Genomic DNA, 23,936 nt, shown 5'->3' on the forward strand with positions numbered 1-23,936 from the left:
AGCTAAGACTTGGAGTCAATCTAGATGTCCAAAATATGAAGAATACATCATGACCATGTAGTAGATTTACAAAGGAAAATACTAAATAGCTGTAAGGTACGATGCAATCATGCAGTGTACTGCAACATGAATGGAACTGGAAAATACATTAAAATGAAGTAAGCCAGAAGAATAAGAACAATACAGATTATTACTTATATATGACATTTATAATATATGCATGAAGCAATTTAATGGTCTAAATGGGAGTTGTCTCAAACACCCTTAGCCCCAGAGTATAACAATGAGAAGGAAAGAAACTGAGCTGAGTAGGAGAAACACAAATATGAAATAATAGGAGCTAGGGACTAAGTTGTCTCTAGGTGCATTGGTAGAAATAATAAAGGACAGAATTCATAATCAAAGCAAGGTCAACAGCAATCAGAGTAAGAGACCCAACCTCTAACAATCTAATTTAAAATGGGCCTGTTATACTAGCAGACTATGGGGTAAAAGGTGGTGATTTAGGATGCACTTGGAGAATACTGGTAGAATGAGGTCGACATTAATGGTGGGAAAGGCCCTGATTCATTCATTATATGTCTGAAAACTATAAAGTACTTAGGAAATCACAATGGTTTTAATAAATTAAATAAAATATAAAAAGGCAAAAATAACAAGAAAAGTGAAGTGTGTTATAAAACTACCAATAAAATACAATGTACACTAAGTGTGAGCTAGAAATAACAAAATAGAAACTACAGATGAAGTGCTTCCCTTACAGGTCACCCGTCTTAGTTCAATTGCCTGCAGTATCTGTGGTTCTCTGAAAATCACCATAAATTATTTTAGAGTGTAGAAGCTCAGAGGCCTCCAAACCTTTCTCCAAAATAAATATATAAAAATAGTAGAATGTTTTAAACAAAATTTATTACAAATATATCATCACCTTATTTGGAAAATCTATTTAAAATAATTAAAATTAAAGATCATATTGCTTATTTTAGTAATATGAAAGGTAGTCTTCTTTAAATATAAGTAAAACACAGTTTTAAAAGTTAACTATAACAATATGCATAATGAATACAAAGACATTCTTATTCATAAACAGTTTAATCTGCCCAATTTTTCAAACATCATGCAAGGATGAATGAATTCTCAGGTATAGCCACAGTAATTAAAGATATCAATGCTTATCGGATGGATTTCACTATTGTTGTAATTTTTAATGCACTAGCTTGCTTAAATGATATATAATTACACTTTAAAGACAAGAATTAATTTCAAGCTTTGAGTTTCATTACAAATAATTGGTTTGTTTTCAGTCCTTTAATTAAAGAAAAATTTGGCATTTTCTGTCTCTAAGAAATGTTTCATAGTTATTTGTAAGTGTTGTTTATTTTTTCAGAAATTCTATAACTATGTTCTCAAAAATTGTTTTATAAATGTACTGAGTATTTATTAGTATTGAATATTAACATTCTTATCTTGTCCCCTCTAAACGCATACCCATATTATTGACAAATCTACATGATTATCTTTTTAATTAATTTATTTGTCTTCTTTTTGAAAAACATCATAGGTGTCCATGTCTTTTTTTTTTTTTTTTGGTTTTTGGGTCAGAGCCAGCAGTGTTCAGGGGTTACTCCTGGCTCTATAATCAGAAATCGCTCCAGGCAGGCTCAGGAGACCATATGGGTTTCCAGGATATGAACCACTGTCCTTCTGCATACAAGGCAAATGCCCTAACTCCAGATTATCTCTCCTGTCCCATGGGTGCCCATGTCTTATTCCTTAGTCAAAATAACCAATCCTGGCAATGCTCAGAGGACTGTGTAGCTAAGGACCCCAAGACTGAGTAATTATTTACAATGCAAATACCTCAATCCCTGTTCTATCTCTCTAGTTTTATTTCCATTATTTTAACATATTTGATATTTATGGATATTATATAATACCAAATTAAACAAAAGTCTAAAGATATACAAATGTTATCATATTACATTAATAGTAGCATATTCAGAGAAACAAAATGTTGTTCAATGAAGATGACGATAAAATAAAAAAACTCTAAATAATCAATATAATTATTACTAATAAAATACTTAGTTGAAAATTTACTGAGGTTTTATTGAAATGCTCTGCATGAATGCCATTTGTTTTTAAATGGCTTAAAGTCCTTCTGTGCCACATTTGATTTATCAATCTATTTGAACTTTGTCACTAGTGAGACAGAAAATGAAACTCAAGATTTTGGATGATCTTTCACTATCTTCATATTTTAAACTATCATAATGTGAACATAGTCAAAATAAGCATGTATATTTCTCATGATGTTATTGCATATGTAATTTTATTTGCACTTCGATCATTTCATTGTAATTTCAAATATGTGTATTATAATGAACATCAACAATTGTTTCCATAACCAGCTTTGGGAATCAGGTTACAAGAACATAGAGATAAACAGACAGTACAATGTTGGTATAACATTTTATATAATATTATAAACAAAGATGTTCAAAAATTGCATACACAAGAATGCAGAAAATGGATGCAAGAAACTAAATGTATAATATAGTTTATTTAAATTGAGTCCTTTATAAATAAGTAGAAAATACATTAAATTGTAAAGGTATATTGCAAAATGTATCAATTACAAAATTTGTAAAACATTCCATGTTAAACATGTAAAATATTGATAAATTAAATGTAGAATATTATTTTATGGAGTTCATATTTTAAATGTTATAAGAAAATTAGAATTAAAAACAAAGATTTAAGAGGCTAGAGCAGTGGTGCAGCTGTAGTGCATTTTCCTTGTAAGTGGCTAATCTAGAATGGACCATCGTTCTATCACCCCAGCGTTCCATATGGTCCCCCAAGCCAGGTGCAATTTCTGAGTGCATAGCCAGGAGTAACCCCTGAGTGTCACTGGATGTGGCCCAAAAAACAAAAATAAATGAATAAATTTTAAAAAGATTTAATACTTTTTGTGTTGTTTCCAAAGTGAATAAATATTTAATAATTCTCAAGCCTCAAATACTATTAAAAAAACTTTATTTTCAAAGTAGTCAATTAAAAATGTTTTTGAAAATATAACTGTAATTATTGGTCGAAGGTTATAAATTAAAAAAAACTTAAAAGGATAAATACTGCTTTGATCAATACTACCACTTTGCCAGTGTTATTTTATATCATGCTACATGTCAATATTAGCTTGAGTGTCAAAATATTTAAATGTGTAAATATTCTAATTAAATTCTAATTCTAACTAAATTCCAATTCAATCTTACTCAGTTTTTCATTAAATAATAAGGTGTAGATAGGAAAGAGTAACAGAACTAAACTATGCATGCAATCTCAATTAGAATTTATCTTATTAAACAGAGTGTGTTTCTAGTAGATGTCTTGTATGGCTTGAACATAGAGATATATTCAAACATATGGCTCAGAGCTATGGAGAAATGAAAGGAGATGGGAGTATGATAATATGCAGCCATATCTTAGTATTCTATTTATAAATATAAATATGATTAGAAGAATAAAGTTTAGGACACTAAAATTATTCACCTTTTCAAATATTAGTTGATATAAAACTAATTTTTATAGCATTACAAAATCAAATTTATAAATTAAAAATGAATTCAAAACATAGTTTGCATAATGTTCTATAATGTTCTATTCATTTTCAGATTACTTTTTTAAAGACTGAATTGGAAAGAAAGAGCAAAATGATAAGAGATCTCCAGAATGAGGTAAGATATTATTTTAGACAGATTTCATGTAAATCAACATGCATGCATAGAATTGATCCATTATTTGAGCATTAACAAGAAACAAATTAGACCTTCAGTGGGTACTGTACAGATGTACAGAATGACTATAAGGTTTAGAATTAAGAACATCTGAGCCCTACATTTATAAAGATTTGTTAATGATTTTTCATATATTTTAATTATTTTTTCTTCTAATTCTGTTTTGCTAAGTATAATATCAAACACTAATTTTTTTTGTTTTTATTTGAGAGCTACATACAGAAATGTTCAGGGCTTACTTTGACTCTGCACTTCTGGCAGTGTTTGGAGAACCATATGTGATGCTGGGGATCAGACCTCAGTAGTCTGTGTGTAAAACAAAAATACTATTTGCTATACTATTTCTTCAGCCCTTAAAACATTAATTTTTATCTCGTAAACTTATTTACTAAGTTCACAATAACATGCATGGAGAAAAATGTATGAATTGAATTTTTGATAGAGCCACTCTAAAATTATTTGTTGTAATATAAAAATGAAGTAATTTTGCCATAAACATGTTATAAATGCTATTTTTATTGAAGGATTAGGTAGGTAGCCCACTTTTATAGCACTTACCCTGCTTATATGAGTACCAAGATTTCATCCTTGCACATAAAAAAAAAAAAACAGTTCTTTAGAATATTTGAAAGGTAAAGGTTGTATAACACTGAATTTAATGGAAAAGGGGTCATAGTATGATGGAGGGATCTTGGGATAGCAGCAATGGAAGTTTGAAATAGTAATAGAGACACTATTGTAAAAACATGATAAAAATAAAATAGAATGACCCACCGTGCTTTAATATTTTGTATCTTAATATCTATGGTATTATACAACATTTCTTCAGTTTTATTTCTCTTTTTAAAATGCAATTAATTAGGACTATTAAACCATGAATATGTAATGCATCAAATCTACTGAATAATTTCAAATAATCATGACTTACATTGAATTCTGAGAATAACATTATTATGCTTCCTTTCTCTCTTACTTTTTTCTATGAACTCATTTACATGTATTAATTTTAATAATAGATACTTTAAAAAATCACACTTTTAGCTAAAAAGGAACCCTTTTTCCACGATTGTACTATAAAGTTAAATTGTGTCATGTTTTAACCAAGAATAGTCAGTTCCACAATTGTACATGGTCAACCAGGGTTTGATGCCAGGATCCTATATCATAGAACCATACATGAGTGAACCCTGAGCACAGAGTGGAAGTAATACCTGAGCACAGTCAGCTAGGACCACCAAAATAAACAAAAAATAAAGCAAATCTAAAAAGCCCCAGGCTGAAACTCATTGATATTCGCACTTTATGAGTGCAGGTCAGATTTTACCATCAAGATTAAATAAATAAATAAATAAATAAATGAATAAATAAATAAATAAATTTAAAAAAACTAGCTACTTGATTAAAAAAAAGACAATAATGGACACAGGAGACAATACATGTATAAGATTTCTGAGAGTGGGCCCGGAGAGTTAGCACAGCAGTGTTTGCCTTGCAAGCAGCCGATCCAGGACCAAAGGTGGTTGGTTCGAATCCCGGTGTCCCATATGGTCCCCCGTGCCTGCCAGGAGCTATTTCTGAGCAGACAGCCAGGAGTAACCCCTGAGCAAGGCCGGGTGTGGCCCATAAACCAAAAAAAAAAAAAAAAGATTTCTGAGAGAGGTTTAGATGATGTGTTTGTTTCTCCATAGTTGTTGCATAATTTTTAGAAGAAAACGTTTGAAGAAGTTATTAAAGAATAACTTTCCCTGAAAAAGTCTGTGAAAACAAATATCTTAAAAGTTTTCTTCTTCTTTTGCAACGAGCGTCCAGAAAATTTTAAGAACTTATTGGAGAGTGACAGTATACTTAGGCTTTGAAGAAAGTGGACTTGGGGAAAAACATTTTGCCTCTTTCAATTAGTAAAATAAACCTGAGACATTCTGTGCACCATTATTTATCTATTGATCTATGTATATGTCTACTATATGCTTTATTATATGGACTTTATCTTTGATTTGATTTGTGTCTTAGATTATTTTTCTCTCAAATGCAATTAAACATTAACTGATGTTCAAATTTCAGGTTCTGGTTCCCTGTTTTTTTAGTTATATCTTCCATAGAACTTTAGGATTAAAACTGTTCTGTAACAATTTATATCTCATTTACCAAATCCTCACATTGACATAAATATATAAAAGAATGTCAGTGAAGTTTAAAAAATTAGTATTAACTGTGATTTTTCCCAGTATGGAAAGTAGACTTGAAAGTCATCAGATGAATGTTCTTATAAAAACTTCTAAGATATGTTGGGACCTGAGCGGTGGCGCTAGTGGTATGGTGTCTGCTTGCAAGTGCGAGCCTAGAATGGAATGCGGTTTGATCCCCCTGTGTCCCATATAGTCCCCCAAGCCAGGAGAGATTTCTGAGAGCATAGCCAGGAGTAACCCCTGAGTGTCACCGGGTGTGGTCCCCCCAAAACAAACAAACAAATAAACAAAAAAACCTTATAAGATATCTTTATCAATATAAGGATATAATATGAAAAACAGAAGAACTCCACTTTTAGCCTATATTGGTTCTGTGTCTTCAAACATTTTTGAAAATTATTTTTTTATTACACGAAATTTTCATTTAGAGTTTTCTGGGCCCATGCCTAGCCATATTCAGTGCAGACTTATGAATTCTGCACATGGGATAATTCGTGGATGACTTAAGTGTATCATACAGAGCGCCAAATCTGTGTTGGCCACATAGCAGGCAAGCATTCTACACACTGTAATAACCAGCTCTATAATTGGATCAAGTTTTCTACATTCACAATGTTAGCTTTTATTCGTACACCCTTCAAATTAAAACAAAAGATCAGTGAAAAATATGTAATTGGTTTTAATTTTTATGTTAGAGCCTTATTATCTGTGACAAATCTATGTAGCTAAGGAGAAAACTTATTATAAAAATAAGACTACCAGGACATTGAGACTAAAGGCATCTTTAAGGAGGAAACAGCACTCTCCAAACAAGTGGAAGCAAAGATAAACAGATGGGAATATATTAAGCTAAGAGGATTCTGCACCTCAAAGGAAATAGTGCCCAGGATACAAGAGCCTCTCACCACTGAGTGGGAGAAAATATTCACCCAATACCCATCAGATAAGGGGTTAATATCCAAAATATACAAGGCACTGACAGAACTTTACAAGAAAAAAAATCTAACCCCATCAAAAAATGAGAAGAAATGAACAGGCACTTTGTCAAAGAAGAAATACAAATGGTTAAAAGGCACATGAAAAACATACTCCACATCACTAATTATCAGGAAGATGCAAAGCAAAAAAACTATGAGGTACCATAGAGATTGGCGCACATCACAAAGAATGAGAACAAGCAGTGCTGGTGGGAATGTGGAGAGAAAGGAACTCTTTCACTGCTGGTGGGAATGCAATCAAGTCCAACCTTTATGGAAAGCAATATGGAGATTCCTCAAAAAACTGGATATTGAGTTCCCATACGATCCAGCTATACTACTCCTAGGGATATACCCTAGAAGCACAGAAATACAATACAAAGGTAAGGTGTCTGCCTTGCAAGCGCTAGCATAGGATGGTCCGCAGTTTGATCCCCCGGCGTCCCTTATGGTCCTCCCAAGCCAGTGGCGATTTCTGAGTGCATAGCCAGGAGTAACTCCTGAGCGTCAATCGGGTGTGGCCCAAAAACCAAAAAAAAAAAAAAAAAATCCCTTCCTCACATTTATATTATTGCAGTGCTATTTACAATAGCCAGACTCTGGAAACAACCAAGATGCTCTTCAACAGATGAATGGCTAAAGAAACTGTGGTACATATACACAATGGAATGTTATGCAGCCATCATCAGGAGAGATGAAGTCATGAAATTTTCCTATACATGGATGTACATGGAATCCTTTATGCTGAGTGAAATAATTCAGAGGGAGAGAGATACACACAGAATAGTCTCACTCATCTATGGGTTTTAAGAAAAAATAAAAGACATTTTTTGCAATAATTCTCAGAGACAAAAGAGAGGAGGGCTGAAAGGTCTAGCTCACGACATGAAGCTCACCACAAAGAGTGGTGTTGAGTGCAGTTAGAGAAATAATTACTTTGAGAACTATCATAACAAAGTGAATGAATGAGGGAATTAGAAAGTTTGTCTAGAGTACATGTGAGGGTGGGGTGGGAAGAGGGAGATTTGGGACATTGGTGATGGGAATGTTGCACTGGTGAATGGGGGTGTTCTTTACATGACTGAAACTAAACTACAATCATATTTGTAATCAAGGTGTTTAAATAAAGATATTAATAAAAAAATCTAATAAGTCACTGAACAGTGTATCAGCATTCTCAGAGAACAGCAGAGCATTGGGCTGGACTTATTCTCACTCCTCAATCTCAGGGATGAAATAGAGCTCAGTGGATAAATGACTGGCATAATCATGGGGAAATCCATGAAACAAAACCCTACAACTCCCAAGCTGGCTTATGTAGATGAAATGTCTTAGTGCACAAAGAGCATGCTGAGTCTTTAAAATTGTAAAAAACTTTTAATATAAAAATTGCTGAACCTTCTAAAAAAGGAGTGCAAGTAGTAGTATAAATCACAATGTCAGGAAAGAAAAGAGGGGAAAGAGAGAGAGTGAAGTAAATTCCTGCCCCTGAGGCACACAGGAGAGGAAGGGTGGGAGGGAAGAAGGCTTTATTTAGGCTGAAAGGGAAACTGTTGACATACCATATTTTCTGGCGTATAAGAAGACCCCCTAATTTTACAGTTAAAACATAGGTTTAGGCCTATATTTGCTGTATAAGACAGAATGTTCCTGTGCTGCAACTGTATCTTCTACAGTGAGCCAATCACAACAAGCAAAGGTCCAAAGGTTATACTGTAATAGACGTCCTCTCTGACTCTGGCCAATCTGAGCAGGCTTTTTAAAGTGTAGATTCGGGTACAGAACATTTTGCATGCATAAAAAGCCTGCTTGGATTGGCTGAGTTAGAGAGGCGGTCCAAGCAGCCTGGCAGTGATTGGTGCAGGATCGAGTTGGAAAATTCGTTTTATGGCAATATTCAGAAAATTTTCGTTTAGCGGCATATTGAAACATTTTTCGGGATATACTCCGCGTATAAGACGACCCCCGATTTTCCGTTGACTTTTTTTGTTTCAAAAGTCGTCTTATTCGGCAGAAAATACGGTAAGTGATGGGAAATATGCACCAGTGAAGGTTGTTATACACTGTATGAATGTAACTCAATCATGAACAACTTTATCTGTAGAATAAAACTGTTATGAACAAAAAATAGGACTACAAAATGTTGATGATTCTTGAGAAAAACATCTGAAATGAATAATTATTATCAGATTAATAACTGGTTGACAAAATCTAAGTCGTCTCCTAGAGAATAATAAATTTTGGAAACATAAAAGTTTGCTCACTTAATTCCCAGGTGTTTACATTTTTTGAAAATATGAGTTTAACAGCACCAAAAGTTTCACTTTGCAGAAACACTATTTTGAAGCTTTCTATGTACTGACAATTTGTTGGAAGTAAAGGCTTAGAGTCCATGATATTCAATTTTGATAGTGTTTTACTGAAAAAATTTGAGTAGGTGTTTTTCCAATTACAGATTCACTTTCTTTGTTCCACTAGATCATGAAATTGTATATATATATATATATATATATATATATATATATATATATATAATATGGCCAAAGTTATCCATAATAGATACTCATTCCCTGAAGTTAAAATCTAACATTCACTAAAATATTAAAATTCAACAATTTCACACACAAAAAGTGTAAGTTAAAAGGCCTAGAATGACAGAACATGAGATAAAGTACTTATTTTTTCTGCAGTTCACCCCGTGTTGATCCCAGCACCATGTGGTCCCCTGAACATCGCTAGTTATAGCCATACAGTGCACTGATAACCACCCATCTATATCCAGTATTTTAGTGCTTACGTAACATGCAGTCCTGAGTCCTCACATTATTAGGCTGGCCATATGACCACAAATTTCTATAGGAGTTCCAGGGAGCCACTGACTAATAGTTTTGAGCACTATCTCTCCTTCCCCAAATTATGGCTAAGATATAACATATAAATACATTGTTAATATATTATGACTATATCTAAATCTATTTTTAAATTATTGAATAAAATTCAACATTGAATACTATATTAAAATTAGGATATCAATGCTCATTTCCTTATTTTGCTAATTTTTGTTTTGTTTTGTTTTGTTTTTGGGCTATATCCAGTGGTACTCTGGGTTTATTCCTGGCTCTGTTCTCGGAAATCATACCTGGAGGACTTGGGGGACATATAGGATGCTGGGAAACAAATCTGGGTCCATCCCAGGTTAGCCACATGTAAGGCAAATGCCCTACCACTGTGCTATCCCTCATGCCCCTATTTTGCTAATTTCTATTAAAAAATGCTTAAACTCCTTTGAGATTTAAACAACAGAAAATATGACATAAAATTCCTTGATTATTTAAAATTTTTAACATATCAGGTTAAACAGGTCTATATATATTTTTAAAGGTTGCATCAATATACCAGATGGAGTCATATTGTAAGGAAAACCTATTAGCAAGTAAAAGGTCAGTCATCACTGACAGAGATAAATCCCTTGTAAATTTTGAGACATTTAGGTTTAACTTTTGTAACTAAACCTTTCTAAAATAAATTATTTTCATTTATTGTCTCAATAAACCCACTCAAGAGATGATGGGATTTTTTTTTATAATGTGCTTCAGGGTCTTCATTCTGAAAATGGATTCTCATGGCTGCCTACATATTATTGGTTCTGGATTATTGGTTTAGGGTTTGATTCAAGTACATACAGTGTTCCCAAGTCAGGCCAGAAATTATTTTAAATACCCCCATGCAGTCTTTTTATCTTATTCTTTCCAATCCCTTCCCTTTTTTTTTAATTTATTACTTTAGAAATATAAGTAACTTTGTGGGCTCTTTTTTTTGGGGGGGGCACACCCGGCAGCACTCAGGGGTTACTCCTGGCTCTATGCTCAGAAATTGCTCCTGGCAGGTTCCGGGGACCATATGGGATGCTGGGATTTGAACCACCGTCCTTCTGCGTGCAAGTCAAATGCACTATCACCATACCATCTCTACGGCCTCTGGGCTGTCTATTTTGCTTAGTTTTTTTTTTTTTTTAGAAGTTAATACATCATCTTTTTAGATCATAGGATCTTTAGAACCATAGCACTAAAGGGCCACAAGTGAATATGACTTAAACAACAGAAATGTACTCTTTTCTTAGGTGTTTCTGAAGGTTCTAAGGCTAAAATCAAGGCATCAGGAAAGCCACACTCCAAAATTCTCGGAAATTCAAATTTTTACTTTTCCTAATTTCTGGAGCTCCCTGAAAAACAGTTTTATTTTATTTTTTTAAGATTTCTGTATCCACCTTTATATAAACTGCTCTCTGTAGGTTAATTTTTGTTTTCTCCTCTATAGAAATACCATCTTTAGACATCATGCTAACCAAACAAAATTTGGATTTAAGTTAATTGCTAATTCAAAGATTCTTTTTATTTACAGTTCCTCTGAATTTCTAGGTGGGCATGAATTGGGAAAGTCATTGTATGAAACTATTAAAACATTTGTGGCATGTTTAATCCAGATATTTAGCTTAGAGATGTTTTAAGCATCAAAAAGTACACATTTTATGAAAGGTAAGGTATAACATTTTTACATCTAGTGAGAAATAATTACTCAATTATGTTGGACCATAGAGATGCTTTAGTAATGCATATTCTATAGGAATACATTTTATATAGATACTTTATATGATCAATACATTTATTACTTAATTTTCAGTATTTTTAAATATCACATTCTGTTTCTAAGGAATATATGTATTGAAGGACAGTTACACAAAATTGACTTGGAGTGAGTATGAATTAGTTATTTTTTGGTGTGCAGCATACAACATGTTATTGTTAAAACACTTAAAACACTTAAAAATTGGACTAAAATAATTATAAAATTCAAACTGAAGGAAGCATTTTATAATAAGATATTTTAAGAGGATAACAAGATCAGTCAAAGAGCTAGTTTGCATTTTTTACTGGAGGATATTCTTTTATGGGGCCAATTCATGGCTCCCAAAGAGCCTTTGCCTCTAGATATGATCTCCACGTAATGCAATAGTAATACTTCCTTAATCTGCCAGCTGTTACTCAAATATATATAAATATATAAATAATATAAATATAGAGAAAAAGGGAAAAAGATAAAAGCAGAGACAAGAAATAATATTTGGTGGCCACTATATTCTGCATAGATTGTAGACACTGAATGGAAGAAACAGAATATTTAACATATATAGTTATTTATTAGTTATTTAAAAAGTTAACTTAAAAAAACTTTGAATCTAAAGGAAAAGTTTAGAAATTAGATATTTTGCCTATTATGTGGCCAACCCAGGTTCAATCCCTAGCACCTCAAATGACCTCTCAAGCATAATTAGGTATCATCCCTGAACATAGAGTTAAGTCCTGAGCAGCTGGGGGTGGCCCAAAACCGAAATAAGCTTAAAAACATAACAAAAATACTATGAAGAACAGTCTGGATTCTTCTTCAAAATTAAGAATTAATTTTCCATGTAATCCAGTGATTCATTCCATTCTTTTTTGGGGTGCTTGTTTGGGCTACACCTGGTGATGCTCAGGGGTTACTTCTGGCTATGCACTCAGAAATCGTTCCTGGCTTGGGGGACCATATGGGAGGCCAGGGGGATTGAACTGTGGTCCATCCTCGGCTAGCGCCACCACTCTGGCCCCTCATTCCATTTTTTGCATGAGTCAGAGATGATACTTTGAAAGGTTAATTTCACTGTTGTATTCATGGAAGCTCTATTCACATTATCCTTTATCCGGAAACAATCTACTTGACCAGTAACAGAGTAATTGTAAAAAAGAGAAAAAGAAATACAAGGGATTGTGTTAAAACATTAGTTGTTTTGTATGTTTTAAATATGACCTACTTCTATGATAGACAAATACAGATGATACATTGATAGTTTATTAAATCCTAATCTATATATATAAAGTATCCTATTGAATTTAAAGCACTAATTCTATAACAATAAAAATAATGGATTTTTGTTTTTCAATAAGGCCTATCTTTAGGTAATGATGTTCAGTAATATAGGTCAGCACATTTACTAGTCTGCTGGTTCTGGAAGCCACCAGGGTTACATTTTGGTGTTCTATGAGGAGGGGGTTGGGAAAATAAGGTCCAGGCATCTAGGCATGTGCTTTATGACATAGCTCTCTGTCACCTCATTTTATTTTCAAAACTAATCATAATAGAAGATTTTATTATATTAATTATTTTTAGGAGAGGGGGTCACATCCAGCAGCATTCAGGGGTTACTCCTGGCTCTACACTCAGAAATCACTCCTGGTAGGATAGAGGGGACCAAACGGAATGCCGGAATTAGAACCACTGTCCTTCTGCATGCAAGGCAAATGCCCTACCTCCATGCTATCTCTACAGCCCCATATTTTAGTATTTTGAATATATAAATTGATATTCAGTACATATATCAAGAAATGTTAGGGATCAGGAGCAGTGGCACAGGGCATAGGCATCTGCCTTGCATGTGCTATCCTAGGATGAACTGCGGTTCGATCCCCCGGTGTCCCATATGGTCCCCCCAGCCAGGAGCAATTTCTGAGAGCATACCCAGGAGTAGCTCCTGAGCATCACAGGGTATGGCCTAAAACGGAAAGAAATATTAATATGTAAATTAATTTTCCTAAGCTAATCTTTTTAAACATGCATTCTAGGAAGTCAGAGTATTGATTTCATAGTAGTTTATTTTTGTTGTTGTTGTTGTTGTTTTGGGCTACACTTGTTTGATGCTCAGGGGTTACTCCTGGCTAAGCACTCACAAATTGCCCCTTGCTGGGGGGACCATATGGGATGCCGGGGGATTGAACCGCAGTCCTTCCTTGGCTAGCGCTTGAAAGGCAGACACCTTACCTCTGGCGCCACCTCTCCGGTCCCAATTTCATAGTAGTTTCAATTGTTTCAATAGCAAAATAGAAAACTTGACTATAAAGATATTAGTTAAGGTAACATTTCTTTTTATTATATTTTATTTTATTATTTTTATATTTTTAATAATATCTTTATTTAAGCTCATTGATCACAAACATTTTATTTGTGTTTCTGTTATAAAAAATAAACAACCCCCTTCACCAGTGCCACCTTCCCACCACCAATGTTTCCACCCCCCCTTCTTTTCCTAGTACTTGCCTGTATTTGAGACAGGCATACTAACATCTCTCACTCATTACCATTGTCATGATAGTTGTTAATGTATTTATTTCTCTAACTGCACTCAACACTCTTTGTTGTAAGCTTCATATCATGGTCCAAACTTCCAGCCCTCATCTTTATTGTCTCTGGGTAATATTATAATTATGTCTTCTAGTTTTCTTTAAAGTTAGAGATGAGTTGACTATTAGTGTCTTTCTCATCTGACTTATTTCACTCACCCTAATTTCCATGTCCATCTATGTATAGGAAAGTTTCATGACTTCATTTTTCTGATGGCTGCATAGTATTCCATTTTGTAATTGTACCACAGTTTCTTTAGCCACTCATCTGTTTAAGGACATCTAGGTTGTATCCAGATTCTGGCTATTGTAAATAGCATTGCAATGAATATAGGTATACAGAATGCATTTTTGTATTGTGTTCTTGTGTTTCTAGGGTACATCCCTAGTAGTGGTATATTTGGATCATATGGTAACTCAATGTCCAGATTATTGAGGAATTTCCATATTGTTTTCTATAAAGGTTGAATAAGATGGCATTCCAACCAGCAATTAATAAGAGTTCCTTTCTCTCCACATCCCTGCCAGCACTGATTGTTCTTGTTCTTTATGATGTGTGCCAGTCTCTGAGGCATAAGATAGTACCTGATTGTTTTGATTTACATCTCCCTGATGAGTAGGGATATGGAATATTTTTCATGTGCCTTTTGGTCATATGCATTTTTTTTAGAAAGTGTCATTTCTTATCCTCATTTTTTGATGGGGTTAGTTGCTTTTTCTTCTGAGTTCTGTCAGTTTCTAGTATATCTTTTTATATTAGCCCCTTATCCTATGGCTATTGGGTGAATAGTTTCTCCCATTCTGTGGGGGCCTTTATATCCTAGTTACTATTTCCTTTAAGGTTCAGAAGCTTCTTAGCTTAATATTTTCCCACTGGTTTATCTCTGCTTACACTTGTTTAGAGTGTGCTGTTTCCTCCTTGAAGATGTCTTTATTCTCAATGTCATAGAGTGTTTTACATGCATGTTCTGATATCAAGATCTTTAATTTATTTGGATTTGATCATGTAACCTAGCATCTCTTCATTTTACCTAACAGCTGGATAGATTCTGTTGTTAATATATCAGTTTATATATTCATTAATTTTTCCTTGGACACTTTGTTTCCAGATTTTGACTATTGCAAATAGTACCTAATATTATAGGGATGTGCAAATGCCTATTCTCCATTGTGTTATGGGCTTCAAAAGGATGAATATGGACTCTTTTGCAAAGCAAAATGAGTCACAAGAAGAGCAATAGACATATAATGATTGCACTTATTTCTGTGACATATCAAAAAATAAAAATATTAATGATGATATTACACAGAATCAATAGATATGAGGACCAAGAGGACTTATACATGATAAAAACTTTTTACAAAGAGCATGGGTGGGGTGTAATTAGGGCTGAGATAAGAACACTATGACAATTATAGTTGGAAATGACCAATACCATGGGACAGGAACTGGGTGACGAAAGGCGTTAAAATGATAAACATGATTAGGGTTGGAGCAGTGGTGCAGTGGTAAGGTGTTTTTCTTGCACTTGGCTGACCTAAGATAGACAGAACATATTTCTATTCCCCCAACTCCCATATGATTCCCCAAGTCAGGAGTGATTTCTGAGCGAATAGCCAGAAGTAACCTCTGAGTGTCACTGGGTATGCCCCCCCCCAAATGCTACCTTTTAGTAACAATATTACAAACTAGTATCTAAAAAGTAGATAGACTTAAGAATAAATATGTCTGCCATAGAGACAGGCAGTGTGGAAAGCAGGAGTCAGAGTAAAAGAGAAATTGAGGACTTTGGTGGTGCACTCATGAAGGTTTGGTTATTGAATTTAAATGACTGAAACTCAATCATGAAAAATTTGTAACTATACATAATGGAAATTCAAATAAAACAATATAATAAAATATATATCCATTATATAAAATAAACTTTTCTAACATCCTTATATGTTGAAACACATATTGATTATAGAGTCCTGGATGGTATTGGATGATGGTGAGAAGGAGGAGGAGAGGCCTTTAACTGCCGGCCTGGGCTATGTGCCTACAACCCCCTGCTCGGCAGGTCTCGGGGTTCAGGTTAGGGGAGAGGAAATGATCTACAATTTTCAGATTTCAAGAGACATGAAGCTTTATTCATAATTAAGCTAACCTTTTAAGCATGTGCTCTTCAGCTGCTGTGCCATCTCAACCTGTTTCTTCTTCCTCCATTCTGCTTCTCACTGAATCTCCTACTGAATCTCCCCTTTACACCCCTGAGGCAACTCTTTTGTTACTTTCCAAAGACCCCTCCCAGAAATGAGCTGGTCTGACCATCAGGTAAAATTAGCATTTTGTCCTGGGACACGGTGATACTTATATACTTGGGAAATATTTGACACATCAATTGATATTTTTAACAAGAATGCTTTAAAAAATGTTTGTATTATTGTAATGTGATTTTTAAATTTTCTCTATGATTTACCATTATAAACACAATATAATATTAATGCGAAGTGGTCAAGCTTCTTTGGAAGGTAGTTTGTTTGACATTAACATACTTAATTTTTTTGGGGGGGGTATTTTGGCCACACCCTGTGACTGTCAGGAATTACTCCTGGCTATGCACTCAGAAATCGCTCCTGGCTAGGGGGATCATAATGGATGCCTGGGTCTCAAACCCAAGTCTGTCCTGTGTCAGCCGCATGCAAGGCAAATGCCCTAACTCTGTGCTATTGCTTCGACCCAATTAATGCATTAAAAAATATTTTTATAATTTAATCCAGCTGTCATAGATAAATATATATCCAAAGGAATTGAAAATTTATGCCAACATACTTGGATGCACTAAAATATTTATAAATATTTTATTCATAATTGTTAAATTTGAAAGCAACTTCTGAATAAATTAATGAATAAGTTATAATAGCATAAATACTTGGATAATTTGCATCATTTCAAAGCAATGTGTTATCTGACAATGAAAATATATAGAGGAATTTTACAACTATGTTAAGCATCAAAATAAGTTTGTGTAAAAGAGGATATATATAATTCCAAATTCCAAACATATGGCTTCTGAAAATATGAAAATTTTTTTATGCCCTATTTACTATTACAATCACTCCAGCCCTTGTTAGTTAAATGCAGTATTTAGGATGTAAGCCCTGGAACTGAATTTTTTTTAAATATAATTTTTATTTATTTATTTATTTTATTTAAACACCTTGATTACATACATGATTGTGTTTGGGTTTCAGTCATATAAAGAACACCACCCATCACCAGTGCAACATTCCCATCACCAATGTCCCAATATGAATGAAAATATGAAAATTTTAAAACAAAACAATTATTGATTTTCAATGATTATGGATTAGGGAGAGATGAGTAGATAGAGCATAATATATATTTTAGGCAATGTACTCTCTCTCTCTCTCTCTCTCTATATATATATATATATATATGATGTTAGAATGATATATGCTTGCCTTAAACGTTACTACAAACTTAGAATGTGAAAACTAAAATTGAGTCATACAGTGGTATATGGTGGTATAATGGTGCTTCTAAATAATTTCATCAATAACAAAACCACTCATTTGAGGTAGTTATCAATTGGAGAGGCTACTATAGGTGGACTGGTTGTTGTAGATGCAGAACTTTGCTCACAAATTATAGGTGAAAGTAAAACTTCTAATAACATGAAGACCCAAACACGCTTAGCCCATGTTTAATAACATTCTTAGTCCAAATGATTGTAGCTACCATACATCATAAATGTAGATATTCTTCCTTTATGATGCCATGTCAATATTAAAAACATTTTAAGAGGAAAGTCTCAAGTAAAATCCATGTTTTCGGAGAGATAGCACAGCAGCGTTTGCCTTGCAAGCAGCCAATCCAGGAGCAAAGGTGGTCGGTTCGAATTTCGAATCCCGGTGTCCCATATGGTCCCTGTGCCTGCCAGGAGCTATTTCTGAGCAGACAGCCAGGAGTAACCCCTGAGCACCGCCGGTGAGCACTGCCGGGTGTGCCCCCCCCCCAAAAAAAAAGCCAAAAATAAATAAATAAATAAATAAATAAATAAATAAAAATATCCATGTTTTAATTCAAATGTAAGAATTTATATTTGAGAGCTTAAATGAGACATGTGAAAACATTGTCAAACTTTACTGTGTGTAAAGAGTATGGAGTAGGTAGTTATATATAATGACCCCTTAGAGTGAGTATCAGAAGGTTATATAAATAAGATATAATCTTAAAAATCTTTACTGTGTCACCAGTCCAGAAGGCTAGATTCCCTTTGGTAATAATTCTGTAGAAATTTAGGCCTAAAAAGACTTAATGGCCAGCTTAAATGAAAAAGACTGACTTCCCTTAGGAAAGACTATTCAGTAGGATGAATGGTCTGTTAAGAAAAGTTTACATATCCAAAAGTTAAAAGCCCTTTTCCTTGACAATGTCCTAGAAAAAGGATTCTTAACTGCGCCCAAAGCCCCAAGCCAGGAAAGTTTGTGGTGGGGGTTGGAGACAAAACAAAATAGCTTTGTAAAATTTTCTGTGCACTTCAACTTAGAAACTCCAAACTCCTCAGGGTTTGCGACTTTTTCTTTTTATGCTGTTCCCTTATTTGGGAGGTCACCTATATTTCAACTTTGGTTGTGAAATTACTTTATTTTACTTTAGGATATTGAGTCCTTTTTCTTAATTTCTCGTGTTTCCTAAATACAAGTGTTTGTTTTACTGTCTTAAGTATTCTTCTAGGAAAATATCTTGATTTAGGGAAACCTGGATGGCCATCATGATGAACTTTTTGTGCCTTGCTGAATGGAGCTCTTGCAGATTTTGGGAGTACAGATCTCCCCAGGCACCTTCATTTGCATCTTTATTTGTAAGGTCAAGATGGGCCAACAGAGAGCATAGGAGCATTTTCTTTCTTGTTACTGCTTCCTGGCTCTTTGATTCTGTAGGATCCCCACTGACAAAAGTGTGAAATTGTAAAAGAGAAAATAGAGTTTTGTCCTAGATCCTGTTAACTGTGCTTTCTAGAAAGTTCAGCAATCTTAACAGAAATGTGTGATAGATGTTCCAACATACAAACTGTGCATTCCTCTTTAGGATCATCAGTTCTTTACAAGGTTAGCCAAAGTCAAGCAGAGCTAAAAAAAAAAAAAAAAAAAAAAGGCTTCTTCGAGTAACATAATTCTTAAAGCCCCTTCTTTCTCCTCATGACTTTCCTCTCCTGATACATTTTTATCTTATTTAAAACAAAACAAAAAGACATCTAACCTCAATACAGTCTATTCTAAACATATCAACACATTTATAATTTATATAAAATTTAGTTGGGCTATCTTGAGTTTCTCCATAACAGAAGATGTAAATAGACATTTAATACACATGATATGATGTAAATACCAAAAAAGCAAACAAATGTAAAAGTATATACAAAAAATCTGGTAGCAGTTTGCAATGAGATGATTGTTCTGTAATAATAGTGTCATTCTACCCACTATCCCACATCGATAATGTGGCTTATTGCTACATAAATAGTCAGTGCAAAATTAAAAATTCTGAGTTTTTACTGTGCACGTTGTTTTCATATCTCTGAAATTAACAATTTTGGTAGAACCTACCTAAGTCAAATCATTTGTACTTTCTTCACATGATTAAACAACTTCTACTTTGAAAGTCACCTCTGGAAACTAGAGTTTTCAGAAGTCTCATATATAATTTACTGCTTTTCTTCTTTTGTTCACACCAAAGTTGGCACCTAACTTTCCACTGTGGCTTTGCCAAGTAGTTTCTGTTTAATTGATTCTTTAAATACTACACATTGTAAGACTCTTGAACCGATATTTACTTGGGACAGGTGAGAAAGAAAGGAGATAGAATGAATTTGTGTTAATATTGTTATGTGCATTTTTGAATTGTTCTACGCATTTTAATTAATAGTGAATTGTAAAGATGTTATAATTTATTATAAATACCAGAATTATAAATATTAAATAAATATAGACCTTGTCTGGAAATATTTAACTGAATAATTTATATAGCATGTGATCTGTGAAGACATTGGAATTTAATTGGGAGCATTAATGATACTTATGAGTTTTAAGATTCTGATATTTCATTAAGAAGCTAATGAGCTTGACGAGATGATCCTCATGAACAAATCAGTACAAGCATATTATTCTAAGATGACTTAAATGGGAACAAAACTTGAGTTAAAAAGAAAAAAATCATTGTATCTGGCTACAAAGATATTCCTAAAACAATACCTAGGTAATGTTATGTTCACTGTGATAGAAGTTATTGCAAAGTATGGGCCACATTTATTTTTTACAGATAAAATTTGGAGACTTGAGCAGGACAGATATTGTTTCAGTGAGTGCCTTAAACAAAGTAAATTCCTTACCCCAGAGCAAAAAGCCCAGAGGCAGCCGTCCCTGTAACTACTTCCCCACCAATATTATAGATTCAACAGACTTGGTTGAGTATTTTTAGTGGGTAGTGGATGTGAAGAGAGAGATGAATTGCACAAAAAGCTGGAGTGCATGCCAGTGGGATCCCTGGGACAAATTCTTGGTTTTCCATGTCATCTCAAAGCCCTATTGGGTTCTGCCACCGCATCTTTGAAAAGTTCCTTAAAAATCGATGTTAGGGAATGGAGTGATAGCACAGTGGTAGGGCATTTTGCCTGACTTGCCACTGACCGAAGTCAGCATTCTGTATGTTCCCCCGAGTCTGCCAGGAGTGATTTCTGAGAGCAGAATGAGTGGTAACCCCTAAGCACCACTAGGTGTGGTCCAAAAGCTAACAAAAGTAAAGAAGAGAGGAGAGGAGAGAAGAAGAGAGGAAGGGAGAGAAGAGGAGAGGAAGGGAGATAAGAGGAGAGAGAGGAGGGGAGGGGAGGGTACAGGAGAGAAGGGAAGAGGAGAGGAAAGAGGAGGGGGAGGAGAGAGAGGAGGGGATAGGAGGGGAGGGAGGAGAGGAAAGGAGAAGGGAGGAGAGGAGTAGGGAGAGAGGGGATGGGAGGGGAGGGGAGGGAAGAGATGAGAGGAGGGTAGGGGAAGAGAGGAGAGAAGAAGAGAAGAGAGGAGAGGGGAGCAGAGAAGAGAGGAAAGGAGAGGGGAGGGGAGGTGAGCAGAGGAGAGGGGAGGGGAGGGGAGAGGGAGAGGGAGAGGGAGAGGGAGAGGAGAGAAAAAATCCGGGTTCAAAGATTTAAGTAAATTATTTGTGTTGGGGAACTCTGGGTCAATCCCTGGGACCTCAAGAGTCCCTCTAAAAACCATTGAAAATGACCTCTAGGTAAAGAACCAAAAGTTAAAATCCCTTGCCAAAAAACGAAATATATGACAGAAAAAAAGTATAAAAAATCAGCATGTACTAATTACAAATGTAGAAATAAATTATATTATTAAAGTTAATATATATTTACTTAAATATATATATTTATCTATAAAATAAATTAGTACAAAATTATAGATATAAATTCAAATTATTTTTCTAACTTGTGCTTACAAACTTAGAGCATAATATCTTAGAAATGAACACGTCATTGAATTTCTAAGATGTTGTGAAAAGAAATGTTTGTAATCACTGATATTTAGTAAATTAGCATATTTTTCTCTATATCTCAATTATGTATGAATGTGTTTGAATCGATTGCATGGCTCATTGAAAATTAGACCATCATATTTAATTATATATTTAATAATTTTATGAATAATATATATTTAATTTGATCTTTATATTTTTATTTATTTTATGGATTTGCGAACACATCTGAACACATGAACACATCTGTGTTCATAGCACATTGCTTGCTGTATGCTCAGGAATCTCTTCTGTCAGCTCCTTGAACTATATGGTTTTACAGATTTCAAACCCAGATCAGTATGTGCAAGGCAAACACTCTAAGTGGTATCTTATAGCTCTAGCTAGCCCTAAAAGCTTTTTTAAAGAGCACTTTTATTATCCAAGTATAATTAAATACATATATGTTCAAGATGTAAACAACATAACTATATATAAATGGAACTAGTAAAACAGTAAAAATTATATTTATATCATACCATGGGGAAATAAAGTAGCTACAATGTAATTATGGTTTTCTATTCAGTTAGTGTATTCACAATTTTCTCTTAACAAAGTAAGCATTATGCTAATGTGCTTATTTGTTATTATACCTGGAAATGAGCTAAATAAAATATCTACTAAGCATCTATTATGATTGATCTACTGTTTAAAAATCTTTCTAAAGGATGAATCAATCACACACCTAAATATTATTTTACCTTTGTGGGCAACAGCATATTCAAATAGAAACACTGCAGCAGTAAGAAATGTTTTTTAATAATTTAATAAGATTTTAAAATTTGTCCCCAAAATGTCTGCAACTAGACACAAAATAGTTGACAGCTTTTTATTTTTTAACCCTATCCCAGTTAATCAAAGCAATTGACAAATAAGTGGATAAATTAAATATCCCTTTTAGTACAAGTTCAATAAGCTGTTTCTCATGTACTTTGGTCCCATGAAATTATTTTATTTTAATTCAACAATTATTTATAGAGTATTTGTCATATGCTGCACACCATGCCAGTTCTGGATTATCACAGTGCCTATTATTTCAGCCCCATTAATTGGGTATTATTTTAAAAATTATCCCAATTAATATTTGATAAGTGTAAGGTCTTTTCATTTTTATAATGGTTTCCAGAGTTTCAAAGTCAACATTAAGTATCAGTTGTATTTTTTTTCTCAAGATGTTGAATTCTGCAAAAAATTAATTGGTGTTTTATCATTCTCAAGACAACAGTTTGGAGAGGGTATTTATTTTTATTTCCTTCAACTATAAAAAAGAAGTTGTCATAATATCTTCTTAATTGATGCATTGTGAAAATCTAGTATTAAGACATAATGAATGAGTATTTCACTAACGTTAGCTATAATTATCATTATTATCAGTGTTAGCTCACAGTTAGATCAAGTTCTGTACACTCACATGACTTTGATGTACCTAAAATATCAGTGCATTATATGACTGTTCATTAGACCTCAACTGATCATTATAAATTTTTTCTTTCTTAGTAACAGTTTCTATGATTTTTTTTATTTCATTTCTGACTTATTTCTGCAAGTTAATATGGAAAATGTAGATTTATATTTAATACTTTTCTTATAAAAAATACAATTATATTACCAAGCAAACACGAGTCAATAATAGTGTATATGAAAGAACCAATATAATATCATAAAAATTGTGTTACTATTGATATCTGTCTTTGGGAGAGGCCCTGAAACTGCAGGACATTTGCATGGTCAACAATAAAAAGGAACATTCTGGATTCTTTCATTGATTCTTGCTAAATGTTGTTTCTCAGAGTAGTTTAGAAATATAAAAAGATAGGCAAATTAGCTCGGGAGACATGTTCCATACATTGTCAGATTTTGTTTTCACAAGCAATTAAAGCATAGCCACAAGTACAAACAAGATATTAAAAACAGAAATTAAATGTATACATGGAATAATTTTAGCTTTATAACAAGTTCTACTTTTATTTCATTCTCTACTAAGCATATTTATTAGTTTGCCCTTCTCTGAGTATATATGTATTTCTTAAAGTACATTATAAACTATCTCTAAGATAATGTTAATTTAAAATTATTATTTAAGAATTTCATTATTATTTTCCCATTTTAATGTGCCTATGCAAAAGAGAAGCAATGCCAAAAGATACTGTTGGTGCATCTGAGGACCAACGAATAAAGTCCATCATTCC

General features: G+C 33.6%; 1 protein-coding gene across 1 annotated transcript in view; it reads left to right on the forward strand.

Moving 5' to 3' along the window:
* The window catches only part of LUZP2 (leucine zipper protein 2), a 411,673-nt gene that overhangs the window by 212,983 nt on the left and 174,754 nt on the right, over nucleotides 1-23,936 (forward strand). Inside the window, exon 5 of the mRNA XM_049781145.1 lies at nucleotides 3,675-3,737. Within this exon, the coding sequence (XP_049637102.1) occupies nucleotides 3,675-3,737 (63 nt within the window). The remainder of the gene's footprint in view (nucleotides 1-3,674; nucleotides 3,738-23,936) is intronic.

This window comes from Suncus etruscus, chromosome 9 (assembly GCF_024139225.1).
Source record: "Suncus etruscus isolate mSunEtr1 chromosome 9, mSunEtr1.pri.cur, whole genome shotgun sequence".
Classification (NCBI taxonomy): domain Eukaryota; kingdom Metazoa; phylum Chordata; class Mammalia; order Eulipotyphla; family Soricidae; genus Suncus; species Suncus etruscus.